Source organism: Erythrolamprus reginae, chromosome 5 (assembly GCF_031021105.1).
Source record: "Erythrolamprus reginae isolate rEryReg1 chromosome 5, rEryReg1.hap1, whole genome shotgun sequence".
NCBI classification, from domain to species: domain Eukaryota; kingdom Metazoa; phylum Chordata; class Lepidosauria; order Squamata; family Dipsadidae; genus Erythrolamprus; species Erythrolamprus reginae.
Window position 1 is genome coordinate 35,014,165 of NC_091954.1, and position 23,332 is coordinate 35,037,496.

The window sequence follows — 23,332 nt, forward strand, 5'->3', positions numbered from 1 at the left end:
GCATCTGGAATTGACAACTGCAGTGGTGCTACTCCAGCAAAATGAGATGTGTGCCCAGTGTTAGCCTTTTAGATTCTACGTTTTAATAAATTATCTTCGATTGTCGCTTATTCCAGTACCTGGAAATGAAATGAAGACCCAGAATCCCTTTTTCACACATGAAAAATTTTAAAAGACTTTCTTGGGTTTTATTTTATTTCAAACAATTCCATATTGATTGGTTTGAAATGATTTGTTTGTTTGTTTGTTTGTTTACTTGCTTGCTTGCTTTAAACATTTATATTGCTGCCCATCTTTCAATCAATTCTGGGTGTCAGAGGTATTTTAAAAGCATGTAAAGTCATTTTAAAAATCATAAAACCAACTACTACACATCGTTCTCAACTTACAACAGTTCATTTAATAACCATGTGAAGTTACAACAAGCAGTGAAAAAAGTGACTTATGACTGCTTTCCACACTTACAAATGTTACAGCATCTCCAAGGTCATGTGATCAAAATTCAGGCACTTGGCATACCAACCCTTACTTATGACAGTTGCAGTGCCATAAGTATGGGGCCTTGTCCCTTAGTGACAAGAAATGTGAATGGGGAAGCCAGATTCACTTAACAACCCTGTTACTAACTTAAAACTACAACAATTCACTTAACAACTGTGGCAAGAAAGGACATAAAATGGGCAAATCTCACTTAATAACTGAAATTTTGGGCTCAATTGTGATTGTAAATGAAGGACTACATAAATCATAAAAAATAACAAAAAACTGATGATGCTGAAATACAGTACCATCATCTAATCTCCCAACGCTCAGAGGATTAAATACCAATCCAAGGAAAGCTATCTTGCCAACATATCAGAGCTCCTTTTGCTTTTTAATTTATTTGTTTGTATCCCACCTTTTATTATTTTTATAAACAATTCAAGATGGCGAACATATTGAATGCTCCTTCTTCCTCTTATTCCCCCCACAACAACCACCCTGTGAAGTGGATTTGGCTGAGAGTGACTGGCCAGTTGGCTTTCCTGGCTAAGATGGGAATTGAACTCATCGTGTTTTACTTCCTACTCTGGTGCTTTAACCACTGGACCAAACTGGCTTCTTAAAGATCTTGAAAGATCTAAAGTTTTAGCTTCTATGTTTGTTATGTGGAGTTCAGAAATCACTACTCAAATCTAATAAACGTCTAATCATATATTAGGACTCCTTAACTACTACTAAGCAGCATAATTATGTGGCAATTTACTAGGAGTTTCATCCCACATATCTTATCTTGGTATTTACTCATTCCAGGCAATCGATTTCTAACATATGCCATTTCTTTTTCATTATTTACCACTTAGCTGAAATACAAAAATTAAACTAAAGTGGAACTATTGATACTACCCATCTGCCCTTGGGGTTTTTTTCTGTACACTAGAATGAATTCATGATGGCTTTTCATTTTGAACAAATTCAGTCCCGCCTCATCTATCCAAGCATAGATAGTTTAGAAAAAACTAATTAGTGGAATAAATATCTTTATTTGATGTATCTTAGTCTTGAATTAGAAAGAATAATTGAAATAAACTAAATATGTGGTTGGCTGATTGGAAGTACAGCTCCCTCCTATCAGGTGGCACAGTAGAGTGCAGCAATGCAGGCTATGTCAGCTAACGACTAGCTGTAGTTCAGCAGTTCAAATCTCACCACCATCTCAAGATTGACTCAGACTTCCATCCTTCCCAGGTGGGTAAAATGAGAACCCAGATTATTGGGGGCAATATGCTGATCCTGTAAACCGCTTAGAGAGGGCTGTAAAAGCACCATACTTTACCTATGTTTTCACGTAAGAGGCAAACAATATATTCTATGAATTCCCATTTAGTCATACAGAAGAAATTCATGGCTAATGTGAGTGCCTGAAAAGTACTGGGACCCTCTTATATGAATCGTAAACTGAATAGTGAATCAGCTTTATAAGGTGACTGAAAAAAGGTAAGCATAATTTTTACGATGCATCAATGGGACCAGAATTTCCAAATGATAAGAAGCAGTGGTTCCATTCTGCATCATCAATCCCCATGTCGAATATGTTAACATATTGAATTTAGTAGCTGGAACAATAAAATGGGCCAGGACACACAGTTGTAATGGATTGGTTGGAGAGTGCAGACTCTGGCATGTGATTGGCTGTTATGGGTGTAAAGAGGCATTTCCATTTTTTCCATATTTTTTTTCTGTATGGTCTGTATGCTGTTTAGATTTACCTCACGATCTCCCTGACCATCTTGTCCGCTGTAAATATAAATGTAAAATATATTTATCCATGTAAAACTATGAATTTCTGTCTTTGTCTCTGACTTCATTTGGATATTTGCTGCACAACCCCCTTACAGAGTACTAGGTCCGATTCTAGATAATGACACTTAAAAATAATTCAGATGAAAAGAACAAAAGAGACCAGTAAAATGAACCTCAGCGATGGTTTGAACACTCTTGAGAAAGAAAAAAGGAGCAGTATGTGGCTTCTTGAATTTGTTACAACTTCCTTAAAACTTGTCCATTGCTATTGACTAGGAGGGGAATTAAGAATGGAGAAGTTGGCAGCATTCCAAGCCACAAAAATGTATAGGGAAAATATTTATGGAAATTATTTTTGTCCACAGCTTCAAGCTGGATATGGCCTCCTTTTCAACCTGATCTTTCATTTGACAGTTTCTCCCCCTGGACTAAATTCGGCCCTATTCTATTCAGTCTTTGGAAAGTTACCCAATCCTCTTTATATAATTTCTTTTCAACATTCTGATGGATTGGAAAGAACAACATGGAGAGATCATGAGAGACATGACTTAATTATTTCTCTTTCATCAGTGGTAGGCACAAGAATATTCAGCATTTTCTTCTGATTGCTTGTGTATCTCTGACTATGATCCCGTCATGGAACATCTGCACATTTTTCTGTGCACATATTCCCCAAAAGCACGAGTGGCTCAGTATCTACTAACCTTGGAAGTACATCCTATGATTTTTTTAAAAAAAACCCTAACATCTGTTCAAGAGTGGAACCAGTTTTTGAGAGAAGCAGGGGATCTACATTGCTTGATACATTGGAACCAAGTAGAACATCTTTTTCTTAAGAAGACCTTAATTTGTATTTCTGCACTGAGCAAAGCTGGAGTCAGTTATCAGTTCTGTGATCAGTTCTGTGTTTTGCTGTCTGAACAGTCTACATGTTGGATGAAGTTGGGGGAAAACAACAACCAGATGTTGAAGATTATGGTTCAGATAATCAACTACTTCTGAGTAGTCCAATTTCATGTAATGGTTAAGATGCTGAACATGAATTCTAGTCAGCTGATGACTTTGGACCAATCATTCTCTCAGTCCAGATCATCTAATAGGATGATAGTTGTGGGAAAAATAAAGAGGTGGGAGTTTTATGTATGCTACTTTGGCTTGACAAACAGAGGTGGGATGACATAAATCTAATAAACATTGCATGACAGAATTGTCTAGGAGTGTAGATCCCATATTTATAAAAAGGGAGTTAATTCCTATGAGACAGTTAGCTTGAATAACCCCAGAAAGTCTCCAGAAAATTAGCCTTGCTCCATCAGTCTATTCTCCTCCAATCTGGAGATAAATTACCAGTAGCAGGGTCTAAGAATCTAATCATATGTTTCTACAAAAATCAAGGCAACTTTTTTCAGTTATTCTAGCAGGAATTACTTTTGCTGAGAGCCCAACCATATTTGCCATCAACTGTACTTCACAGGCATTCTAATTTGAGTAGCACATGATATTCCTCCAGAATATCTAATATCTACATGAAACCTCTGGATGAGATCATCCAAGGGCATGGGGTGAGGTATCATCAATATGCTGATGATACCCAGTTATACATCTCCACCCCATATCCAATCAACGAAGCAGTGGAAGTGATGTGCCGGTGCCTGGAGGCTGTTGGGTGCCTGGATGGGTGTCAACAAACTCAAACTCAACCCAGACAAGACGGAGTGGCTGTGGGTCTTGCCTCCCAAAGACTGTCCATTACCCTGGGGGGGGGGGTCTTGCCTCCCATCTGTCCGTCCATTACCCTGGGGGGGAATTATTGACCCCCTCAGAGAGGGTTCGCAACTTGGGCGTCCTCCTTGATCCACAGCTAACATTGGAACATCATCTTTCGGCTGTGGCGAGGAGGGCGTTTGCCCAGGTTCGCCTGGTGCATCAGTTGCAGTCCTATTTGGACAGGGAGTCATTGCTCACAGTCGCTCATGCCCTTATCACCTCAAGGTTCGATTACTGCAACGCTCTCTACATGGGGCTACCTTTGAAAAGTGTTCGGAAACTTCAGATCGTGCAGAATATGGCCGCGAGAGCCATCGTGGGGCTTCCTAGATTCGCCCACGTTTCTACAACACTCCGTGGCCTGAACTGGCTGCCGATCGGTTTCCAGTCACAATTCAAAGTGTTGGTAATGACCTTTAAAGCCCTTCATGGCATTGGACCAGAATACCTCCAGAACCGCCTTCTACCACATGAATCCCAGTGGCCAATAAGGTCCCACAGAGTTGGCCTTCTCCGGGTCCCGTCGACCAAACAATGTCGTTTGGCGGGCCCCAGGGGAAGAGCCTTCTCTGTGGTGGCCCCGGCCCTCTGGAATCAACTCATCCTGGAGATTAGAACAGCCCCCATCCTCCTTGTCTTTCGCAAGTTACTCAAGACCCACCTATATTGCCAGGCATGGGGGAACTAAGACATCTCCCCCAGGCTTTCTTATATTTTATGTTTGGTATGTATGTGTTGTATGGTTTTTTAACAGTTGGGGTTTTTTATATAATTCTTATTATTAGATTTGTTCCATTGTGAGCCGCCCCGAGTCTTTGGAGAGGGGCGGCATACAAATGTAATTAAATAAATAAATAAATAAATAAATAAATAAATAAATAAATATCTAACAGATATTCAGGTTTTTTCTGCTGCATTATCAGAGCCCAGTCTAAAATACATGCCATGATCTCCTTTGTGATAAGAAAAACACTCAGGTTGCCCAGTTCCTCCTCCCAAATTTTCCCTTCGTAAACAAAGCATGGATTCTTTCTTCCAGTGCATTTTATTTCATATCTACTCCAATACAGACTAGAAAAATCTCGGCCAACTAAGAGGTATGCCCTTATATTTATGGATCCCCTGGAATGAGATTTGTTCAAGCACACATCTCGCATTCAGAAATGATGAAGAAGGACAAGCCAATGTCCTACATAAGTGAGGGCAGGGTAATATTTAAATTGACAAAAATTCTCTCCAGGCCAATTTTGTATAGTGGTTAAGATGCTAAACAAGAATTCTAGGCACCCGCTGGTGACTTTGAGCCAGTCACTCTCTATCAGTCCAGGTCATCTAATAGGGTGATTGTTGTTGTATTTACAGTGCTGTAAATTACAAGAAGTTTGATCATTTTCAAAATTATCCAGTTGTAGGCATGTTTCAGCATTTGTAATAATGATAGCAGCAGAGAAGGACCGTTGAACTTACCTGAACGGTCTTCTCGATGCACTGCAAGGAGAGTCCAACATGGGGTAATTCTACAGTCTGATTGGTAGGGACTGAGTTTAATTTAAATATTAGCCAGGCACCGCCCCCTAGCCCTCCAGTCTAATATGAACGAAGGAGCAGTAATGTAAACAAACATAATTTATTGAACAATAACTTCAAAGAACTTCAACAAGAAACATAAGTAACCAAGACCCTGGTCCCAAGCGGGAGGGTTTGGACTCTCCTTGCAGTGCATCGAGAAGACCGTTCAGGTAAGTTCAACGGTCCTTCTCCAATACACTTGCAAGGAGAGTCCAACATGGGATATACCCAAGTTACTCATCCAAGGGAGGGAGAAGGCTGGACCAGGGGCATCGAAAAGGAACAAACCCCTTGCAAAACCTTCCTCCCAAAGGCTGCCTCCGCTGAAGCAAAGGAGTCGATCTTGTAGTGCTTTATAAACGTAGACGGAGTCGCCCACGTTGCCGCCCGGCAGATGTCCTCTAACGGGGCTTGCGTCCGCCAGGCCGAAGAAGTGGCAGCACTACGCGTGGAATGGGCCGTAATCCCTTGAGGAATAGGTGTGTTCTTGGCTGTATATGCCTCCGATATGCAGATCCTCAGCCACCTACTGATAGTCTGAGAGGATACCTTACGTCCCATATTTTTGTTGGAAAAAGACACAAACAGGGCCTCGGAAACCCTAAATGCCTGGGTTCGACGAACATATATTTTTAAGGCCCGTCTGACGTCCAGCTTGTGCCACCTCAACTCCAAGGGATGAGTCCCACGGGCACAAAAATCAGGGACTACAATGTCCTGCGACCTATGGAAGTCAGAATTAACCTTGGGCAGAAAGGTTGGGTCCAAGCGTAGTACAACCTTATTAGGATAAAATTGGCAAAGGTCTGGTCTGGTTGATAGTGCCGCAATTTCCGACACCCTCCTAGCCGATGTAATGGCTACTAAGAAGGCAGTCTTAAGTGTCAAGAACCTTAGAGAGATTTGGCGAACGGGCTCAAAGGGAGGACCTGTGAGGGCATCCAAGACCAGGGCTAAATCCCACGATGGGAATCGATGTACAGTGGGAGGACTAACGTTGGCGGCTCCTTTCAGGAAATCCCTGACCCAAGGATGTCTCGCCAGGGGTTGGTAGTAATTCTTACCCAGAACAGTCGATAACGCCGCCACATGACGCCTAAGAGTATTAGGTGCAAGGCCCTTTTCCAGTCCAGCTTGTAGGAATGCTAAGACTACGAGAACTGACGCTCCCTGAGGGTCTAACTGTTGACGTTCGCAAAATAAACAGAAGGCTCCCCAAGTGGCTTGATAGACCCTCCTAGTAGAGGGTCTACGGGCAGCTAACATTGTGTCTATAACCCTGTCAGGCACGAGCTGATGTTTCAGATGGAGCCGCTCAAGTGCCAGACGGTTAGTTGCCACCACTGGGGCTCTGGATGGAAAATTGTCCCCTGGTGGAGGGAAAGCCGATGACTGGGAATCCTCCAGTGGGGGGAGACTGACAGCTCTGTGAGATCGGCAAACCAACTGCGTCGAGGCCAAAAGGGGGCCACCAGCAGCACCTCCGCTCTTTCCTGTATTAATTTCCTGATCACCCTTGGTATTAAGATGACCGGTGGAAAGGCGTAGAGCAGACCGGGAGGCCACCCTTGGCGCAGCGCATTCACCCCCTCCGCTCCCGGGGAGGGGAAACGAGAAAGAAACCATGGGAGTTGGGCATTGGAACATGTGGCAAAAAGATCCATCACCGGAGTCCCGAACCTCCCCACAATCTCCTGGAACAGCGAGGGGTCGAGACACCATTCCCCTGGATCCAACGTCTCTCGACTTAACCAGTCTGCACACACATTGTCCACTCCTGAAATGTGCTCCGCAGAAAGGGAAGTGAGATTGGCCTCGGCCCAAGACATCAGGGACTCGGTCTCCTGCATCAATCTCCCGGACCGTGTCCCGCCCTGCCTGTTTATGTGCGACCGTGTGGAAACATTGTCCGTCATAATCAAAACGTCGTGACCCCTCACTAAACTGGCGAATCTCCGGAGGGCTAGCGAGACCGCCCGTAGCTCTAACAGATTGATGTTGCAGTCTCTTAAATCCTCTGACCCCCAAAGGCCCTGGGCCATGTGGGAGGACATGTGAGCCCCCCACCCAGTTAGGCTGGCGTCCGTTGTTACTAGGAGAGGGTCCTTCTGGAGGAAGGAGGAACCCCTCCCTAACGCCGGGGTAACCCACCATTGGAGAGACCTGCGTACCCTGGTGGTAAGGAGTACTTTCCAGTGAAGATGACTGCATTTTGTCCGCTGAAAGGGGAGCAGGAACCACTGCAGCGGGCGTAGATGGTGACGAGCCCATGGTAAAATGTCTATGCAGGATACTAACGTTCCTAAGACCTTCGACAGGAAGGACAGGCGGGGGTATCGTTGTCTGTCCAGTTCTCGAAGCAGCTTTCAGATGGAGGATTGCCTGTCCTGGGACAGAAAAACCATCCCCCTGGTCGAGTCGATAGTTGTGCCCAGATGGGCCAGACGTGTGGTAGCGATCAGGTGGCTCTTTTCCCAATTTACTGAGAAACCGTGAGCCTGGAGCGTCCTGATGGTTAGGCGGAGATGGTTGTCCGCTTGCTCTGTTGTCCTGGCCAGAATGACGATATCGTCTAGGTACGCCATGAGGCGTACCGACCGTTGTCGTAGCCAGGCCGTGAGGACGTCCAGCAACTTCGTGAATGTTCGCGGAGCTGAAGACAGTCCGAAGGGCATAGCCCGGTATTGGAAATGATCGTCCTGCAGACTGAAACGCAGAAACTGGCGGTGTGAAGGACAAATAGGAACGTGGAGATAAGCCTCCTTGAGGTCGATTGAAGTCATCACATCATTGAGCCGAACCGAAGCAAGAATTGACCGGAGCGAATGCATCTTGAATCTTCGGTACTTGATGTACAGGTTCAGTTGCCGAAGATTCAAGATGAGACGGACTCCCCCGGACGACTTCGGGACAAGGAACACTACGGAATAAAACCCCTTGCCTCTTTGGTCTGTGGGGACCGGCTCTATGGCTCCGATTTCCAGTAAATGCAATACTTCCTGATGTAAAAGGGACCGTTTGTGGGGGTCTGAAGGGACAGGGCAGTGAAGAAAGCGCTGCGGCGGTGGTCGAGTGAATTCTAGTGATAGACCGTGAGTCACCGTCGCCGTCGCCCAGGCATCTGTTGATGTGCACTGCCAACGGTGTGCGAAAAGCGCCAACCTGCCTCCCAGCTGAAGCGAATCCTGAGAGTCACTTATTCTTTCGGAAGCCACGATTGGCTCCCCTGAAAGGTCGGCGTCCTTGCGAGGATCTGTAACGGTCACTGAAAGCCCGGTCTGACCTAAAAAAACCCTGGTTGGACGAGCCCTGGTAAAAGGGCCTCGGAGCCTAGGTAGAGGCGGAGGCGGGCTCAGACCGAAAGGGCTGGCGTCGTTGATATGGCGTAAATCGCCTATTCTGACCCCGATTTGACTTGGGCATCACCTTCTTCTTATCCTTGTCCTCCATTAAGACTTTGTCGAGGGCTTCACCAAATAGCTTTTTTCCCGTAAAGGGAGAAGATGCCAAGGACCACTTTGACTTTACGTCCGCTTGCCAGTGGCGGAGCCAGATAAGGCGGCGGGAGGCCACTGAGGAGGCCATGGCCCTGGAAGCGAACTTAGCCGCGTTTTCTGTGGCATCTGCCGAGAACTCCGTGGCCGCCAGCAGCTTATTGAGGTCCTGCCTGAGGCGACCATCCTCCGGATTGACCCTAGATTGGATGTCCCTGATCCACAGCAGCGTGGCCCTATTAAAAAATGAGGCTGCCGAAGCGGCCCGAATGGCCCATGCTGCCATCTGGTGGGTCTTCCTGACGACATTTTCAGCCCGTTTGTCCTCAGCCTTCAGACCTTCTTGGGACTCTGAAGGCACCAGAGCATTGGAAACAAGGCTTGTGATGGGCTTGTCGACAGGTGGAAAATTCAGCAAGTCCTCCATCGCCTGATCGAAGGAATAAAATTTCCGGTCCAGGACTGATGGACCCTGAGCAGCCGCCGGGTTCTCCCAAGGCCGTTGAATAGTCTCTAGGAAGACCTGAGAAGACGGTATGCTTACCGTCTCTTGCTTTGGTAAAACAAAGAGGCGTCCAGTGGTAGGAGCTGCAGCTGTGGCCTCCAATTGGGGTCCCTCCCCTGCCTGATCAATAGTCCATTTTGCTTTATTAAGCAAAATCTTGTACAGGGAAGGCTTGAATAAACCAGTGACCGCAGGCTGCTCTGGTGGTTGCTCATCGCCCGAGAGCTCATCATCTTGGTCACTGAAGACATCTTCGGGAGATCCCTCCTCCTCCATGGAATCAGCCAGCGACCGTGTGGCTGGGGCTGTCCATGGATCTCGGAACCTCAACGGTGGTGGCCCCGCTGGTTGGCGTTGTTGGTGTGCACCCATTGTAACGCACTGGGAAAACGCACTGGTAATCAGATCCTGCAGGGCAGGAGGCATGCTTTGCCAGCTATCTTGGGCGCTGCGTAGGCCAGCTGCTGTAGGCGTGAAGGTAGCCTGCGCTGGGCCATAGGCTGAGTGAGCAGAGGTCTGAGGAGGGAAGGAGCCAGGCCACACAGAAGGTTGTCATGCAGAGGAGTAGGCCTCAAGAGAAGGGCCAGGGCCAAACTGCAAAGGGCGCTCCGGGGACCAGTCCCTCTCAGAAGCCAAACCTGCTACCCCTGATGGGATCGCGGGGAGGCTGGCAAGGGATCAGGTCCAAAAGAGAAGGTGGCTAGGGAGGCCTGTTTCTGAGTGGCCTCTAATTGTTTTTCAAGGGCCTTGATACGCCTCTCTGCCTCCCTCAGCGAAGCCCCCTGGGAACCCTTGGACTTCTGGCTTCTCTCCTTGGGGGTACTTGGCTTAGATAAGCCTACAGCCTCCTCCACTGTCTGGGCCGGTGTTTCTGCCATCATTAATTCTATATTTGAACACTCACGATTCAGAATAGAGACAAGTGCAGACCTCTCAGCCAGACACGACAGAAGGAAAAAAACCGTTTGCCAAGTGTCTTTTTTCCCTTGGCCTCTAGTACGGCTGCGAGTATCAGGGCAGATTAGGAGAGTCAAGCAAGCCTTCAGAACGTGAGTCACGCTGACTGAGGCCTCCAATAGGATGACTTCCGGTTGCCATAGCAACCACCCGAGTCAACAAACAGGCCCTGTGGCTCTGGCTTCAGTAATGGCCGCCGCAACGTTACCATGGAAACGGGCGGGAAACAACCCTTAGTTCCTGCCCAACTTTGTTTCCAAAATGGCCGCCGCCCTGAATCGAGGGCTTTTCTGAGGCAAACCAAGGCAGCCAAGTGATCCTGGGGGCTCTGGGGGGGCGCTTCCAGCTCCGGATACCCCTGCAGCGTGCCCGCCATAGGGAGCAGGCCCCCCATAGCGGCAGCCGCGTTATCTGACACCGGGCGCTACCACGGAGGTAAGCAACCCGGGGGCCCCTTCTTAACCCACACAGAGGCTTGAGAGTGGGCAAGAGAGAAGGGGCCGCAGCTCAAAGGGTTCGCCCCACGGAGGGTAGGAACCCTATGCTGCCAAGGAGCTGCCCCCAAGGTGCCTGTAAGGGAAAAGAAAGGGAGAGAAAATCGTTAATACAAATACATATTCAGAACAAATAATTTTACTAAAGTGATATACTAAATCATTGGTTTAACATCAGAGAGAAAAAACTCTAAGTCCCATTACTGCGACTGAGTTTTTTATCCTGGAGGGCTAGGGGGCGGTGCCTGGCTAATATTTAAATTAAACTCAGTCCCTACCAATCAGACTGTAGAATTACCCCATGTTGGACTCTCCTTGCAAGTGCATTGGAGAATGTGAAGCTCATTATTCCGAGATTACATTAAGGCACATAAAATTAAGAGAATGAGATGCCAGGAAGGTTATGGTAAGCGCTCTTTGTGGGGTATTGAGATGAAAGTGGTTAATTTGTGGCTAAAGAGTGTTCATAATTCCAGGGCAAATTTCCAAAAGGACATTGAGCAAATCAGCAGGATGGTTAAGAACAACAATCTGAGATTTGCCATTTTCTTGACTTTGCTATAGGGCAGTACTGATAAAGCTGCTATTAAAATTATCCTCTATACTTGAATGTATAGAACTCTTTGGAGATTAAAAATTTGGGGGTGGGGAAGATTCCTAGAAAGGTACACTATGTATTATTCTAATTGGTGCACTGCAAAAAGATATTGTAAAGCCCCAAAAGGCAAAGTAACAGACAATTATAATTATTTGGAGGCTAGAACATCTTGCCTCTATATGGATATTAAACAGCATTTGAGATTGTGGTTTGGAAAGGAAAAAAAATAAGAGAATGCATGATATCTGTGTGTGGAAAATATGAAGAAAAAAAGACATTTCCTCATCTTCTTTCTTACCTAGCATTAAGGACTTTAGATTCCGGATGAATAATTTCTCTGCTTGATGTATAACTATGGGAGTGATTGCCAGCAGGTGCAAACAAAGGTCACCCATTCAGATGGTTTGGAAAGTGAACCTCATCTTGAAAGAGGATTTATCTTAAATCCACAGCAGCTGTGGGATAACAGAAGAAAGGGACTCTTTGCCTTGTTTCCTATTTGAAAAGTTTCAAGCTTGACAACTCTGCCCCTAGAAAAGTGAAGCAGATGGGCCTTTAATATAATGCAGGGGTTCCAAAACTTGGCAACTTTAAGACTTGTGGACTTCAACTCCCAGCTATGCTGGCTGGAGAATTCTGGGAGTTGAAGTCTACAAGTCTTTAAGTTGCCATATTTGAAGACCTCTGATATAATGCAACATTATTTTAATTATTTCAGGAGACAGGGAAAAAAATAGGAGTGATTTGTGTAGGAATCAGGAATTACAGAAATAATTATTATGGGAAAATATCTACGTTTGGAGGAGGATGTATCCTAACTACATTCCTTGGCTGGATTGGATTTTTCTAGGCCTTTGTTTTAATGCCTTTGCTAAAGTTGTTCCTTGTTCACTAATCACAACCTGATTTATTATCAAACATCTGCAATATGAGAAATTAACTTACGTCTGCAATAAAGTGCTTTCAAATCTCCTTGCTCACCTCTGTCTGACTCATTCTCTATTTACTCTTATCCTATTTGCCCTCCAAAATTCTGCTGACCTGGATTCTGGAATGCTGAAGTGTCCTTATTTTGCATAGAAACCCTGGGTCATCATTTTTCAAGGCCAGCAAACACGTCCAAGACTGGCTTCATGTCCCAGAACAGAATTTGGCCAAACTATGCAACTGTGATCTACATAGCTTTTTCTCCATCCATGGAGAAATAGAAAAAAAAACCCTGACCTTTTAAAGCAACCCCTCTTATCTTCTAAGAACTTACTTACCATTTCTTATTTGCAGAAATGGGAGTAATTTCAGAGTTAGTGAAAATGCCCCTTTTAATATCAGCCTTTAATTCTTTTCCATTTAATTATAAGATTTTCTAAAATGTCACCACTGCAATCAAAAATATACAAAGGCCAGTTATAATATTAAAACTCTATTTCTAATCTCTATTAAAACTATTTATAATCATTTTGTACATTAACATTCTTTCTAGAGCTACTAATAAAGTCTGTTTCAAGCTGAGTTTAATCCCTAATCATTTCATGAACCCATCCATAGTGTTTTCTCATTAACCATACCAAAGTAGGCTACCTTCTCTCAGAAGGATTTATCAGCTTTCCATACTATATATGGATTTTTCAGCAGTCTCCCATCCAATTTCTAACCAAGTCTGATTCTGCTTACCTTCCACCTGTGAAGCCTCTCGCTTTGGGCAATCCTAGATAGTAAGGTAGGGGATATTCTATACTTCCATACCTGATCACTCTGACAGATTCTGAATTGCTGCATTCTGACTGTAAAGGTCAGGCTATAAATTGTACTGACTTTATGAGCCTTATGCAACATTTCTGAGGGTTTATGATAGTGGGTATCCAACCTTGGCAACTTTAAGACTTCAACTTCCTGAATTCCCCAGCCAGCATGGAGAATGAAGTCTACCAGGCTTAAAGTTGCCAAAACTGCACATTGCCGTTTATAACCTGCAATCTTCACTATTGAAAGTCAACAGTGCCATATGTCTCCCTTTCCAGAATGTTCAGTAGATTTGGTCCTACCAAGCTGCATGTTCAGTTTCAATGTAAAAGAGAACTTTGCAAAGAGAGATTCATGTAGGGAATTCCTCCACAAGAGTAGAAAAGCTGCAAGAAGCTCAAGACATCTTACCTCTAAAGGAATACAAAAGGAATTTAAAATCTTCTGTCTTTAAAAACGATCAATTACCCTGTTTCCCCGATAGTAAGACACCCCCGATTGTAAGACGTATCGGGGGTTTCAGGGGGGTCGGCTAATATAAGCCGTACCCCGAAAGTAAGACATATGTCTTACTTTCGGGGAAACACGGGGGTATTGCCGCCTCCCTCTCATCAAGCTGTGCGCCGCAGACTTAAATCTCCTAACGCGACTTTTGAAGTTCAAACCTTGCTAGTCACCCACTGTGCAAAGGCCGTGGCGCTGTCAGGTCGCCCAGGCAGTCATTCGGCCACATTCGCTGCAATTCTCATCTTTTTCCCCCAGCTCCCGACATTCGGACTTTCGCCTTTCTTTTTTAAGCGGGAAGAAGGGCGCGCTTTCGCTGCCTTCTTCCGGGACCGGGGAGGGGAGCTGTGAGGGAGGCGGCCTGCTGAGGCCCAGCCCGCCGGGGAGTTTGGCTGATGGAGGGACGAAGCCAGACTGCTAAGCTTTGGCTCCTCGAGAGCCAGTGAATCTTGCCGGCGGAGCCGAGTTAACCGCAGGGAGGAAAGAGGCAGCGTCGAGGGGTCACGGCGCAGCCTCTCCGCGGCAGTTGAGGTGGGCGAGGGCCCTGCCTTGGCGGCCGCGGGTTGCCACCATTATGAACCTGGCGGGCTCCTCAGAAACGGCCCTGCAAGGGAAGCCGCCCGGCCAGAGGTAGGAAAGTCCCCACCCATCCTTTGCCCGCGTCTCAAAGAGGGGAAGAGAAGGGACTGTGGTGATGGTGTTGGGGGGGTGCGAGATAAGTGAGGGAGCCTCGAAACCGCTTGTCGCCTTCGCTTCCACGGGGCTTTTGAGGGAAATAACAGTCCCTCCTGGGGGAGAAGCAGGGGACAGGCTCTCGGAGCCCTTGAAAGGACCCCCCCCTTTCCACCCCTTGTCGCCCGAGACGAGGTCGGGGCGCTTCCTTCCCATTGGCGCTCTCTTCAGATCCTCCTCCCCTCGCTCTGGGTGAGCAGTGCGGCGTGGCGGCGGTGATGGAGGAGGAGGAAGAGGAGGAGAACAAGGGCGGCTGTCGCCCTTGAGGAGGCTGCCCTGGAGCCCTGAGGTTGAACTTGGAAAAGGGCTCACGAGGCTCCTGTCCCACGGCTGCCCTTCTGGACTCTAGGGAGATGCCGCCTTCGGGAACGCGACCCTTTCAATTTTTTTCCAATATAAGACATACCCCGAAAGTAAGATGTAGTGGGGCTTTTGGGGATAAAAAGAAAGTAAGACACTGTCTTACTTTCGGGGAAACACGGTAGCTGAATCCACTTCAGTTGGGAAGTTTAATATTGGAAAAAAGGAATGTGCAGACTCAGGCCCATGGGTGGCTATTTTTTTAACCGTATCATGAGAACACCTCTGGTACAGACATATGCAAGCATTTGTTCCTTTATTTTTTTAAGGTACAGTATTAGGAATCTTTTCACAACCCAGAGCTCTCCTTTTATTTCTATTTACTTCCCTCAGTCAAAACTTAGATTGAAATTTTAAAAACCTCTTGAAGAATTTTATTTTGATTTGATCAGGAAACTATAAAGCATCCTTTGTTGAAAATAATAAAGAATGGCTCCCCACTCCTATCCCAATCCAGCTGGGAGTTTTCACTAGCCTGATACAATGTATATAGCTACCCTAATTCTCAGCTACAATGACTTTCTCCAATCTTGGAAAATAAAAGGTTAAGGAACCTGGTACAGTGGTACCTCGAGATACGAGTTTAATTCGTTCCGGACCTGGGCTCTTAAGTCGAGCAGCTCTTATCTCGAACGACTTTTCCCCATAGGAATTAATGTAAATAATTTTAATTGGTTCCAGCCCTCAAAAAACTCACAAAGTTAGTCTAAATTATGCAGAAAGACATGTTTTTAATGAAGAAATGTACATGTACATATAAATGAATAATGAAGTTTCTTTCACTTAACTTGTAAACTTTCTTAAACTTTTAAATTTACATATGTTCAACTTCTCTGCCACCCAATCCTGTAGGACAGAGGTCCCCAACCCTTTTTGCACCAGGGACCGGCTTTAAGCGATCAAGAGAGGAATGGGTGAATGAATGGACGGAGGGTGGGAAGGAAGGAAGGAAAGAGGGAAGGGACAGGAACAGAGGAAGGAAGCAAGGAAACTTATGAAAGGGGAGAGTAAGAGAGGAATGAGTGAAGGGAGGGAGGGAGGGAAGAAGGTGGGAAGGAGAAAGAAAAGAAGAAATAGAGGAAGGGAAGGTAAAAGAGAGAAAGAAAAAGAGCAAGAAAGAAAGCTGCAAGCACCCCCCCGAGCCCCCCAGGCCGGCTGCAACCTTTTAAAACATGCACGCCGCTTCGCAGCTGTCTCCTGAAGCCGAACGCGGAAGTTAGCGTTTGGCTTCAGGAGACAGCTCCTTGGCGCTTGTATCTCGAATTTGGGCTTGTAAGTAGAACAAAAATATCTCTCCCCTCCCAGCTCTTATCTCGAGTTGCTCTTAAGTAGAGCAGCTCTTATGTCGGGGTTCCACTGTATATCGAATCACATATTGCACGTTGTAAATATGTAGGGAACAATGGTGCATGCGTAAGTACACCATTATGCCTACCATCCCTGTCTTACTGTCCTACTGTCCTGATTTACCTGTACCTACTTTGCTTATGTTATATTTATATAGATACCTGCTACCTTGTACATGTTTGACAAATAAATAAAATAAATAAACATGACGTCCTGTTTTACTATGCCATCAAAACTCTCAGGATTTCTGCAAGAATTTCAAGCCTATTTTACAATGTTGTGGGATGGTGAAACAATTCCTATTAATGATCATAAAAAACAAAGACATATTTCATTTCATATAATTCTCAGAACTACCACATAACACCCTTCTCTTGATTGACATGAAACAGCATGTTTTTTTAAATAATACTTCTGAACAAGCATGGATGGCAAAAGCACTCAAAATATTTTAATTTATTTTAATGGGGTTTATTTTTGGTGCAGCATACACATAAAGAAACATCAAAAGAAGAAGAAAGTTGTACTTAAGATAATAAGGCAGGATAAAACCTGTTGATAATCCATCACTTTGTGGTTTCTGTGGAGAACCAAGTTGGTGGACCAATTGACTCAAGATGAAGGATTCAGTCTACAATATTGCATATCCCTGGGCAGACATCCTGCTTCTAACAATACAACTTGATAATCATGAATAGTGTACACCGGGCTGTGGCTATGCCTGTAGGACAGACTGAAGCAAAATTAGCCAAATACATTTCATCTGAATACCTTGTCATCTGGTGGACGTTGAGTGACATATACAGCCATAACTGAGTTAAAGGACAATTCAGGTGATCTTCAATAATTAGAATGTTGAAGGAGCATAGCAATTCTAGAGGGTTTCCCGCATCCTCTTTTCAGATCAATATCCATTCTTTTTGCCTGACTTTTAGTTGTCTATTCTTTTCAAGGCTACAGCAACTCAAAAGAGACCCCTGCTGGATTGCTTATAAAATCGATTCTCAACTCCAGTCAAACAATTTACACTTCCATGCAAACTTTTCACATCTTTTGCGGATATAAACTCTCCAACCTCATCAATAGTTCATGTTCTCCATGTCAAGAAATAAAATTGATATTTCAGTGGGAAAACAAAAATCAACCCACTCAAAATTCCGAAGTTTTCAGCGACAGACCAGACCCCTATTTGATAGCAAGGGGGGAAAAACTTTTATTAAGTATCCCTTTAGTTTTCTGGCAATAGCAGTATCAGCAAGGGTTCCTTTAGGATGGAATCTCTGGCAAGGTTTGAAGCTCATCAGATAGATTAGCCTTTCACTGTGTTTCTACCAACTCAGACATTTTCTCAACAAACTTGTTTGGCCTCTACAGGTGTTCAAAGCCAAGGTATCATTTCACCATGGTGAGTTCAGAACAATTATTCTCTTTTCATTCACCACTCAGGATAACTCCTGAACACTTCACAAAGCCTGAAAGAAGTTCCAAACCTATTTTACAGGCAGCCTCAGTCTCCGGAGAGGGGCGGCATATAAATAATAATAATAATAATAATAATAATAATAATAATAATAATAATAATAATAATAATAATAATAATAATAACAACAACAACAACAACAACAAGAACAATTACAAGAACAATTACAATCTATTTAAAAGTGGGAGAGTTGGCTGTTGTTTATACGCAATATAATTCTAGATAATTTCTCTTAGATGACCTACAATTAGCCTGTGTAATATACCTGTGCATGGATTTTTAAACAAATATAAACCTTAGCGTTGCATGGTTAATAAACACACCCATAGTTATTGAGTGCTACAAACTGGGACGATTATAGGTAATCTTTTGCATTAAACGCAAGCCTGACCAAGGCTCGGGAATCGATCTTTTTACCTCTTTTTACCCAACTTCTCCGAGCTTCGCGCGATCTTTCCTTTTCCGCCCAGGAACCCCAAACCCCGCAAGCGGATTGTATAAGAACAGGGAAAGACCGACGTCCGGAGCAGCGCGGGAAAACCCGAAACGGTTTCAACGCCGCTTCAACAGAAGCCGCTCGGATTGCGCGCTGGCTAAGGCGGCGCTTCCCCTTTTCCCCTCGAGCCAGGTTTCCACGTGGGCCCGTCGAGGCGAGCCGAAGCCGCCCCGCCGTCGAGGGGGGATTCCGGTCGCGCGGCCTCCTCACCTGTCGATGCTGATCACGCAGAGGGTCATGATGGAGGCGGTGCAGCACATCACGTCCATGGCGATGAAGACGTTGCAGAAGCCGCTGCCGAAGATCCACTCGCCGCCGATGAGGTCGGTCACGCTGACAAAGGGCATGACGGCCAAGGCCACCGACAGGTCGGCCAAGGCCAGCGAGACGATGAGGTAATTGGATGGCTGGCGGAGCTTCTTCACGAAGCAGACCGAGATGACCACCAGGCAGTTGCCCGCGATGGTCAGCAGCGTGATGAGCGTCAGGGCGGCCCCGATTACCACTTTCTCCACGTTGCCGTAGCTCAGGATCTGTTCGCCGCACTGCGTGTCGTTGCCGGGACCGCCGGTGGTGGTGGCGGTGCCGCTGCCGACGCCGCCTCCTCCGACGCCGCTGCCGACGCCTTCGCCTCCCGCTCCGGGCCCGGCCGTGACCCCTTGCAGAAGTTTCCCGCCTAACCCTAAACGGGGCGGATTCAGCGAGCCAGAAATCATCCTCGCCCCGCCGCCGGTGCCGCCTAACGGCGGGCGAGGCTCCGGCGGCGCCAAGGAGTCCAGGGTGCTGCTAGCCAAGATGGGGCAGCTGCTGGCGCCGTGGCAGACGAAGACCATATCGAGGAGGGCTATCCACCAAGCCCAATGCCGCCAGCCCACATGCCCGCCTCTCCCCGCGGCGGCGGCGGCGGTGGTGCTGCCCAGCGCTCCGGCGTTGTCCGGGCTTCTCCCGCCCCGCGCAGCCAGCCGCTCGCTCCGGCTGCCGAAGCTGCGCCTCACTCTCTTTTTTTTCCCCCTCACTCCGGCCGCTTCACCTGGAAGCCGAGCGCTGCTTTCCCGCCGCCGAGAGCTCTGGCATCGTCTGCGGGGCTCCCTGAGGCGAGCGGCGGCGCGGCCGCAGAGAGCGAGGAGATCCGCCTCCACAGGGGGCAGTGCGAGCTCGGCGTTCAGCCCCGCTTTTTGGCCCTTGCCTTTTTTAAGCCGGAGACCTCGGCTCGCTTTCAATTCGACGGCGCTGGCACGGAATCCCAAGTCGTGCCAGAAAGCGGGAACTTTTGCGGAGCGCCGAGCAGCGCTTCTGGGGGAACCGCTCCCGGGTGGAGGCTGGTCAGAGGCGTATCTCCCCTCCAGACGGAGCCCGAATCTGAGGAGCCGGTTCTGTTCTGCAGCGCTTCCCAAAGACGAGCACCGCGCGGAGGGGTTCCTTGCGAACCAGGGCCTGGAAAGCTGCCCTTTCTTTCGCTGCTAGCCGGGCGGGTTTCTGCAACCGCCTATGGGAGGTTCCTGTGATTTATATACCGGGTTTTTCTCGAATTCGGTTGTGAACCTTTTAAGTGCGCCCCGCACAGCCGGGCTCTCGGGCGGTGTCACAGGCGGGCAGAGGAAGCGGGGCGCTCTCGCAGTTTGAACGCGGGAGTTCGAGACGGCGATTTGCGGGTTCCCCTGGCTTCGCTTGGCTTCCCGCCCCGCCGCACCTGCGGATGAGGAAAGCCTCCTCCCCTTCTCCCCCTGGTTCGTAACGTTAAGCGGGGCGGGATTTGACCATCTTCGGCCGCTTTCTCCCGGCCACCATTCCTGTTCCCTTCCGATGGGGTCAACTGGCATACGTTTCCTTAAATAGTGATGCATCTACTGGGGATTTCTAGTCCCTTCCTCCGGGTCTTCCCTTTATTCCTGGAGCTTCCACTGCAGTGCAGAGATGCTAAGCTTCCCCCCCCCCCCCGCTTTTCTAAAGAAAGTTTGTAGTGAAAGAGAAGATTGATAGACCTATCTGGGGGCAAAAGAGCAGTCTGGTTGAATTTTTTTTTTTAAAGGTTGCTCATTTGGAAGACCAACAGACCAACCTTAAAATAGTAATTAAAGACTTGATGCTTCAGAAGATAGCTAGAATGGAATAGAACAGAATAGGAATAGAATAGAATTATTTTATTGGCCAAGTGTGATTGGATACACAAGGAATTTGTCTTGGTGCAGATGCTCTCTGTGTACATTAATATCTATCTATCTATCTATCTAATTTATTTATTAATTAGATTTGTATGCCGCCCCTCTCCGCAGATTTGTCAACAATCATGTGCGATAGCACTTAATGATTGTCATAGGGGTCAAATAAGCAATCAGGAAACAATATTAATAAAAATCTTAAGGATACAAGCAACAAGTTACAGTCATGCACTCATAAGTGGGAGAAAATGGGTGATAGGAACGATGAGAAAAAAAACTAGTAGGAATAGTAGTGCAGACTGAGTACATAGTTTGACAATGTTGAAGGAATGTTGAAGTGTTGAAGTTCAGCGGAGTGAAGGCATTCAGGAAAAAACTGTTCTTGTGTCTAGTCTTGTTGTGCAGTGCTCTATAGCGACATTTTGAGGGTAGGAGTTGAAACAGTTTATGTCCAGGATGCAAGGGATCAGTAAATAGTTTCACAGCCCTCTTTTTGACTTGTGCAATGTACAGGTCCTCAATGGAAGGCAGGTTGGCAGCAACTGTTTTTTCTGCAGTTCTGATTATCCTCTGGAATCTGTGTCAGTCTTGTTGGGTTGCAGAACCAAACCAGACAGTTAATAAAAGTGCAGATGACAGACTCAGTGATTCCTCTAGAATCTAGACCCATGTTAAAAACAAAAGCAGGATAGTGGGATAAAAATTAACATTCATCTTTATTCATTTAAAATACACAGTCCAGATGGAGTTATATTGCAAATTTCCTTCTTTACCTGGTTCTGTTTCAGTCAGCTCCCCTTACCATGCCCCCTTTACCAGATAAAATTGGGGCTGAGGAGAGACTGCCATGGAAGATGGAGAGTTCTAAATTTTAAAAAGTAGGGAAAATGAAGCTATAAAATTTTACCTATATAATTTGTATGGATAAAAGATAAAAATATTGCAGACTACAGGAACCAGGAGCACTACTCAGAAGTGACCCTGAAAACAAAGATAAACTTCCAAGTGCTTCAACGACCCTCTAAAAGGATGTAAAGAATATAAATCCTCCCATTCCCCACTATCCTGTGAGAGCTGAAGAAACATCTTGGGTTAGAAGTGAAACGTCTTCAAAGGGGGGGGGAGTCTAGTTGCCTCTTGAAAAAAGCACCTTTGGGATAACCATAACCAGGATGACTGAGAATCTCTGCAGACTTTTAGGAAAAATGAAATATCCTGGTTGACAGGCCCACATCTGTCAAAATGGATGTATGCCTAGAGACCTGGCATGGAAAGGATGATCCCACAAGCACTCTAAAGCAGCTAAAGGGAGCTTGGTCGGCGATAACACTACTGAGGCCTTATAGATCACATTGTAGGAATTATGTCAAAAGAAAACACCACTTGAACACCAGAACAACTAAAAACAATTTTGGATTGGCTTTGCAGTGGGATTGGGCCTTCCAAAATTTCAGTGAGCAAAGTTCTTATGTGCTACTATGAAGATATTCCATCACCCAGCCTTTAGTGGACTGCAAAGGTTTGATGCATTACTAATCATCGGTCTAAAGAAATGATTGCCAGTATAAATTTGATCGTTTGGAAATTATTTGATCTGAGTGCCTGATAAGATTTGAGGCGTGCATAGTCTGAACAGGGTTTTTTTTTCCTTCCTCGTGAAAAGCAAGCCAACCTTACAAGCTCAAGTTTCAAGGATTGTTGAATGCAGCATCTAATGGATTCTCCATTAGATGGTGCATTGAAAGATCAAAGAGTGAAATATCAATGATCAAACCAAGCCTGCTTCACAACAGTGCAATCAGTTCATACAACCAATGCATTAAGTTATCTCTCTGGTCATTGCATACAGCAAGAGCACTTACACTTCATAGTGCTTTAAAACCTGGTCTAAGATGTTTACAGATTACCAAACACCTGGATCCTCAGTTTGCGGACCCTGGAAGGATGGAAAGCTGAGTCAGTCTTGAGCCAGTCAGAATTCAACTCTTGGCAGTGAGAATGCAGTTATCACGCAATACTGAATTTCAACCACTCTTATCACCATATTGCTGTTGCTTAAAGATACAGTGGTAGCTAACCACAGTACAGCCTGCCATTCATGCTCACGCACTATACAGTAGATTTCGGTTTCATAGCAGGCAGAAATCCAATGGATATGGCTACTGTATTCATAGGAAGAGAATCCAGCTGCTGTCAAATGAAAAACATTGTTTCTGTCTATTTCATCCAAAAAAAAAAACCCACAGACATTTAGTGGAAAAATAAAGTCACCCAGTGATTACACAGTAAAAGCCTGATCTGAGAAGACTCCAAATCTCTCTTTAAAGAACAATCTTCATTTCCATCTACTGATTACAGAGTTTAATTCAACAGATCAGCAGGGAGAGAAGTTAACTAAAGCACTCCAAAGATTAGGCCAAAAGAGATTGAAATTGGGATGTGTGACTTCTAGGTTCCCTAGAGCAGTGATTTTCAACCTTTTTTGAGCCGCGGCACATTTTTTACATTTACAAAACCCTGGGGCACATTGAACGGGGTGGGGGTGGGGGCTAAAAAAAGTTTGGACAAAAAATTCTCTCTCTCTCTCTTCCTCCCTTTCGCTATATTTCTCTCTCCCTCTTTCTCTCCCTTCCTCTTTCTCTCTCTCCATCCCGCTTTCTTTCTCTTCCTTCCTTCCTCTCTTTTTTGCTCCCTCCCTACCTCCCTCTATGTCTTTCTCTCTCTCCTTCCCTCCCTCTCTTTCCCTCTCTCTTTATTTCTTTCTCTTGTTCTATTTCTCTCTCTTGCTTTCTTTCTCTCTCTCTTGTTCTCTTTCTCTCTCGCTCACTCTTTCTCTCTCTTGCTTTC

At 45.8% G+C, this 23,332-nt stretch overlaps 1 protein-coding gene across 1 annotated transcript in view; it reads right to left on the reverse strand.

The window, feature by feature from the left end:
• Positions 1–19,159, reverse strand: part of HTR7 (5-hydroxytryptamine receptor 7) — a 114,525-nt gene extending 95,366 nt beyond the window's left edge. The window contains exon 1 of the mRNA XM_070752350.1: positions 18,537–19,159. Within this exon, the coding sequence (XP_070608451.1) occupies positions 18,537–19,159 (623 nt within the window). The remainder of the gene's footprint in view (positions 1–18,536) is intronic.
• Between the last annotated feature and the right edge of the window lie 4,173 nt (positions 19,160–23,332).